This window comes from Austrofundulus limnaeus, unplaced genomic scaffold (genome assembly GCF_001266775.1).
Source record: "Austrofundulus limnaeus strain Quisiro unplaced genomic scaffold, Austrofundulus_limnaeus-1.0 Scaffold19, whole genome shotgun sequence".
Taxonomy (NCBI): Eukaryota; Metazoa; Chordata; class Actinopteri; order Cyprinodontiformes; family Rivulidae; genus Austrofundulus; species Austrofundulus limnaeus.
Window position 1 is genome coordinate 791106 of NW_013952421.1, and position 6766 is coordinate 797871.

The 6766-nt window shown below is 40.8% G+C and overlaps 1 protein-coding gene across 1 annotated transcript in view; it reads right to left on the reverse strand.

Annotated features, from left to right (window-relative positions):
- Nucleotides 1-353: 353 nt before the first annotated feature.
- The window catches only part of ptprq (protein tyrosine phosphatase receptor type Q), a gene marked incomplete in the record, with an annotated part of 45048 nt that continues 38635 nt past the window's right edge, over nucleotides 354-6766 (reverse strand). The window contains 10 exon segments of the mRNA XM_014003506.1: nucleotides 354-551; nucleotides 841-922; nucleotides 1069-1095; nucleotides 1597-1641; nucleotides 3961-4089; nucleotides 4184-4283; nucleotides 5352-5425; nucleotides 5522-5816; nucleotides 6001-6159; nucleotides 6411-6480. Of these exon segments, the coding sequence (XP_013858960.1) occupies nucleotides 444-551; nucleotides 841-922; nucleotides 1069-1095; nucleotides 1597-1641; nucleotides 3961-4089; nucleotides 4184-4283; nucleotides 5352-5425; nucleotides 5522-5816; nucleotides 6001-6159; nucleotides 6411-6480 (1089 nt within the window).

Consider the following 6766-nt stretch of genomic DNA (forward strand, 5'->3'; position numbering starts at 1 on the left):
ACCTGATCATGGGATAAAACTGGGAATGACTCACTTTGCCTTTTTCATAACACTGCGTGAGCATGGCGATGGTGCGGGTCCCCGTCTCCCAGATCATCCTCCAAAAGTCCGCCACGGTGCTGGGCAGAGGACCCTGAGTGGCTATGAACTCGTTGGGACACAGATAACCCTGCAGAGAGGAAAACAAGAACACGCCGAGGCTCGCGTGCAACCCAGGAAGCAATGAGAACATCGCTCCGGTTTCAGGAGGCGGGTTACTCACAGAGACGAAGCTGGCGTTGATGTAGTCTGAGCCCGCCACGCCGGGTTCTGACAGCAGCTTCACTCKGKWGKYAKTGKCWKKRKGSAAAAAAAAAAAAAAAAAAAAARGAGAAAAGAGCAGCAGAGGAATAAAGAAAACGCTGTGATGTATTGTGCACACTTTTGCATTAAAATAATCCCTTTTAGCTTGACCACACACAGGGTTTGATGTTGAGGAAGCGATTCTTGGATTTGTTCCAGGGCAGGTCTGCATCTGAGGTGGCCAGGTCTGGCAGCAGCTTTGGCAGCTCCTGGAGGGAAAAAAACAAACAAAACTACTTTTTTTACAGTCCTGAAAAATCCCATACAGAAATAACTTCATTATTTTAACTTTTAACCCATTTTATATATAAAATCCTAGTGTTCCCTGAAGGAATTCATATCTCTAGTGATTACTTTCTAAAAGTTCAGTTCAAATTTACCCAGTGGTTCACAAATTATTTTGGTAACAGAAACACAAACACACACACGCATGGGCAAACATATTCTCCTCTAGCAGCAGGCGATAATCAGAATTTAATTTGATTTGATTTTAGGTACCGCAAACTCCTCCTGGAACTTGGCATTGTCGTTGGCACACAGATCTTCTACGTGCTGCAGAAAAGATTTCTTGTTGACGGGCCTGACGGAGAGGGCAGCAGAAAAAAAAATGCAGAGCGTTAAAGATGGTAGAGGTAAGAACGTTTTCAGATCGTAAACTTATTTTAGGTGTCGGGGAGAACAAAGCTGCTGCCTGCATTCCCGCAAAATGTGTAAAGTGTCACTTACTTGAGCGACTTCCTGTAGCTGAGCAGCCTGAATGAAAACAGGGCCAAAAATAAACAAATTAATGCAATAATTGCAGCCCACACATTGGCATTTGTGTCTATGGAAAATTGAACTAATCCTCACAGCAGAAATTCAGCGAAGTGGGTTAAATTATTTTGCAATTAAATCCATATTTCAAGCCTTTTTTTTATTCTAAAAGGAAAATGTGAATTTAAATAGCATCAGAAGTGTGCTCCTCTTTTGGAGAGATGTGATTTAAAGCTACACAGATTCTTAACAATTGATGCAGCTTAACATGTCTGTCCACTGCCTTTCAGAGCGTCAGCAAAGCTGTGTCGTTGATGGAGGAAGACGAGCAGAATGTGGGTAAAACACTGATGTCACCGATTCGTTTAACCGTCAGCCTCCACTTAAGCTTTTATCAACAGCACAGATGGAGGGTTTGACTCAGGCCTTAATAGCACACTCAGACATGCAAACACACACACACACACCAAGTGCCACACAGAAACTCTACGTCCAACTTACTGAATGACATAAATCTCTTTCCGTCTAAAGAAGAAGGAAGAATACCTGGTGGAGGAAAGTGCTCAGTGAGAGAAGCACAAAGCCAGAGCGAGAAGCTGACAAAGTGACAGGAAAAAAAATGGTGCTATTTATCATGAAAAGTCAGATTCTTACAGATTTCATTGTGTTGTCAAATGAAGAAGAGATTCTGATCACTTCATAGAAAGGATAGGAAATAAGGCCCCAAATGAAACAAGAGAAACAGCATTTTCTGTAAAAGTGCAGTGTGAACGCTAAATAACTTCAATGAGTTGTTAAAGCTAAAAGAAGCACAAAAATAATGTAAAAAAACACACTAAAGACTCAAAAGGGAAAATCTAAAGTGGATAACTCATGTTTCCATGTTGCCACTTTCTGTTATTTTGACCATTTAGGGAAAAAATGTACAGTAACTGATTTTCAAAACATATTGATTTTATTCTAAGCAATGTTAAAGCTTTATTTTTGCTTTCTACTGTTCTAAAACGAGGCAGAAGAACAGAGAGAGTTGAGCTCTTTTGAACCATAATCTGATTGTCAGACTGTGGGTTGTTGAATATAATTAAAGGGAAATCACAGTTTTTTAATAATGACTCATTAAACCTGTTTCAATATGCAACCCTCACAGCAGCAGTGCAGACAACTAAAAATAAAAAATATATATATGCATACGTGTGTGTAGAATTGGTGAGGTTTCTGAGATGATATCTTTTAATTTTGGGGTAAAGTGTTATCTTGCATGCAGATGCTTGTTAAAACATATTAGAGGTGAATTAAGCCCTACATTTTATCACGTTAAATTCAGCTGATGCAGTGGTGCTGCATTATACTAAGAAACATAATGATTGTCATGGAAAAGGTTCAATCTGCAAAATGAAAAAGAAACAGATGCTTTTGGCCAAATGATCAAAAACGCTTGAAGAATTAATAAATAAATAAATACAATAAACTCTATTCTTAGACTATCTTAGATTAATAAATTGTGCAGAGCTTCAGTGGAAAATCTCTGCATTAAAAATACAATAAAATCCTCTAAAATAGGGATTTTCAGTCCTGGTTCTTGAGGGCCCACTATCCTGCATGGTATTGAGCTTTGCCTGATTTAAATGAATGGGTGATTGATGGGCTTCTGTGGAACTTGAAGAGGTAATCAGAACCGGGTGTGTTGGAGCAGGGAAACAAGTAAAACATGCAGGGTTGTGGTCCTCAAGGATCCTCTGTTTTTTTTTTTTGTGTGTGTGTGTGTGTGTGGGGGGGTGTGTGTGTGTGTGTGTGTGTGTGTGTGTGTGTGTGTGGGGGGGGGGGTATTGTGCAAAATCGACTATCATGTCATTAATGTCATTCCCTCATATAAAACATACCCAGAGTGTTGCTTTGACTCGTTCATGAAAGTTTAAGAAATCCTGGAATCTCCTGTGACCATGTGGAGCTGCCTAAATGCTTGCTGGAACAAAGCTCCGCCTATTTGTACAAAGCTCCTCCCTGGAGCTGAGATGAGTTTCTGCACAGAGCACCCCTCCCCTGAGGCATTGTTGTGAAGACTTGCTGAAGTGGGAGTGTCAGAAACGGTAGGAGATTTTTAAAGAGACAGAGGCCAAGTTCAAGGTGTTTAGAAGATGTGAAGTCAAATATTTTTTGATGTATACCGTATTTTCATGGCAACTGAAGATAATACTTGATTGTAGTACAGAGTTAAACTATGTGCCTGGAAAATACTTAATACTCCCCTTTAAAGAATAATTTGGGTAAAAGAAACAACTGAACTTTTTGAATTGCTGAAGAGGACAACAATATCAAACATAAGATCTACTTTAAATTTTTAGCCTTTTTTGTAGAAAAATACTAGTTTAAAACCCTTTAATTACAAAAAACATTTTATTCATGCTTTTTTAAATGTTTAACAAGCTTTTTAGTTCGCAGAAATCCAATTTTGGTGCTTTGTTTCCTTCTCGTGTCAGTTTGACAAAAGTAACAGTGCGCTTGAAAAGCCAGATGCTAGTTCTTGTCACTGAGTGTTTGGGGGTAGGTATGTAAAAAATACGGCAGACAGAATGACTTTTGTGTTCTGCAGAGAACTGAAGATGAATTACAAAGCCACAGTTCTGCTTTGTGTCTCTGCTTCTATTTTCTGCACACTCTACACCGTTAGATGACTCTGTGCTGACAGGAGCACACATCAAGTTGGTTGCAGCAAAGAGGTTGCCTTTTTTATTTTCTGCCTTGTTGACACGGATTTAGAATATTGTCTCGAGCAGCTGAGTCGAGTCTGAAGCCGTGTAGTGTGCTCTAAACACCAAAAAAAGGGGGTGACGTTTTGCTTTTAGGTTCCTCAAACTAAAGGCTTACCGATTGAGTTTTTCTTGTTTCAGCTCCATGTCGGCCACAGCGATCAGCTGATCCAGTTTACACTTTGTCTCTATGATCTCTGCCTCTCTGGGAGAGTAGGTTCCACCTTCTTTCTTGCGCTGATGAATCCTTTGAAGAGTCAATAAACAGGAACGGTCACGTGAAGCCGGAGCAGGGCACGTTTAGAATATTTTGACAGTCCTGATGGTGCACTTATTCTTACTTGACTGAGCAGCAGATGATGATGATGAATAACAAAACCAAGAAGAATGACAGCAAAACACCCAGAATGATCTGCTCTTCTCTGGTCAACAGCCCGTCAGCTGCATAGGGGAAACAAAAAACGTAGAACAAACAGCATAGGTGGAAATCCCGGGGGATATGGAAAGGCAGGAAATTTGGAAAGGCAGATTTTACATGTACCTTTGGCAACCTGTCCCAAAAGTTGCTCTTAGTTAAAATGGGATTTTCATCCCCAGAATACAGTGCCGCATTAACTTAAAGTGCCTGTGACATCAACATTTTTTTAATAATACAAATGCATTTTTGAAAAGATGACACTGAGAACATATTACAAAATAATTTTCATGCTGCTGAGATGAACAGTTGTTGAGATATTTGCCTGTGAAGTAACAGGAAGTGATGTCAAAGGGGAATGTCTGCATGAAAACAGAGCTAAGCTAAAATGCTCAACAGCCCAGACTGTGGAGAGGAATCTGATGTTTTAGATAATTTTGAGTTGCTCTCAGACAGAAAGAAAAAAAGAGTCAGAGTTCAAATCATAATGTTTCAATAAACAAAGACCAGTTAGTTATTTTTCTTAAAGGAGTTCCCCTTTGATGTCACTTCCTGTTTCCCTTTTGCCAAGCCAAGTCCAAAATAACATAGGTCAGTAACGTGTCCAAATGGGTAAAATAATGTGTGATAAGCCAAGTTTCTTAAATAGAACAAAGTTTTCTTTGACTTTTTTTATCTGCATGTCACAGGCACTTTAAAGGGGACATTTAATGCAAAATCCAATTTTTTAGCCGTTAAATACATTTTGTTGTGTACTTGGAGTCTCAAGGGGCATAGAAAACTTTAATTAAGTCTCTCCTAGTACTACGTAGATATCTTTATATCTAGAGACAGCCTCAAAATGAGTTTAGACACATTTCAGAAAAGGGGTGGGAGAGGGGCTTGTGGAGTTACAATAACTCAGACCAAAGCATTGCAGTTCCACTTTATATAGACCCCAACTGTGTGCTTTTAAATGTGAAAAAGAACAATTTAAAAGCAGGATATGTCTCCTTTAAAGCTTTTTTTTCCGCCAGTTTTAAAGAAACATGTTCAAAGAACAAGCCTGAATCATGCGCAGGAAACTGATTCACTTTCCAGTAATTACTGTTTACCTGCAGTTCTGATGTGATCTGAGTATTCAGAGTCTGTGTACTGGCCTTGAATGTTTGTAGCTCTGAATTTAAACCTGTTAATGAAAAGAACAGAAGAGCAGAAACAGTAAAGTCTTACAAAAAGCACTATCATTTTTATTTTTTGTGGTGTTTTTGGATGGTGGACTCACACATAGACAGTGTTGGGCTTCAGAGGCCCGTTGCAGAAAGGATCAGTGTAGTTTCCCTCCATGCAGCCATCGTTCTCTCCGATCACATACGTCCCCGGAGCGGACTGGTTCAGCCTCGGCGGCGGCGGCGGCACGCCTCCGGACGCAACGCGAGCGCTCACGATGTAGGCGTTGATACGCGACGCCTCGTCCCTGGACAAACACGGAGGGTTGGGGAACCCCGAGTCGGTGAAGTACGGAGCGGGACGATGGAAAAACGCCTCCCTCCAATCGGTCAGGTTCTCGCTGTCTCGCACTGCGACGAGACGGAAAGTTGGAGAAAAAGAGAGGACGGGGGGGACGAACTGGGTCATACTTTTGATACTGTGAGCTTGGCGAGCTCTGGACGGCGACACACAACAAGACTCCACTGAAGACTTGAAAAACAAAGAGAAAAAAACCCACAAGAATGTTCAAATAAAAAGTGATCGCTGCCATACCCCCTGACTCGGCCACGATGACCTGGATTTTTGTGATTGGCCCGTTATCGTCACTATAGAAACAGGCAGGCATGTGGATGGTTATGCTCCTGTGGGTTACCATGGCAACCCCTCCATGGCCCAGCGCTGCTTGGGGTTTTTGGGTCGGCTTGGACGGAGCTGCAACACATACAGACGCAGTTCACAGGTGAACTTCAAGGTTTTACTCTGCTGTGTTCACCAGCTTCATATAGAATCAGTAAAACTGCTTCTGCACACGATCACACATCTAATCATGCAGCCGAGGTATATTTATATCATCATGACTCTAAATGCAGAGAAATCTGCAGCCGCGGTTTCATCCTGTACTTTTTCTGCCGCTGCGCAAAACAGAGAGGGACACTGAAGGGACCAGGTGAGAGAGACGTTACCTTTAATCCCTGTAGTGATCTGGACATGTGGGCTGAGCGGGCTCCTGCCTGCACCGTTCTTTGCCGCAATCTGCAAACAAGCAAGTGCCCAAGCAGAATTATCTGTTTTACTGGATGTGGTGTGAAGAGGTCCTTTACTTCCTTAAAAAAATGATCAAAGTAAAATTGTTAAAGAAATATGAAATTGTTTAATTTGTATTTGTGTGTATTACTGTTTGAGGAGTTTAATTTTTGTTTTTGTCTTATTTGGTTTATTGTTTGAAATTAATATAATTTGTTTTGGTAAATAGGAGCAGATACAAGACTTTTTTCTTTTCTGTTGCCTTTCATTTTATTTGATTTGCATTGTTTTGTTG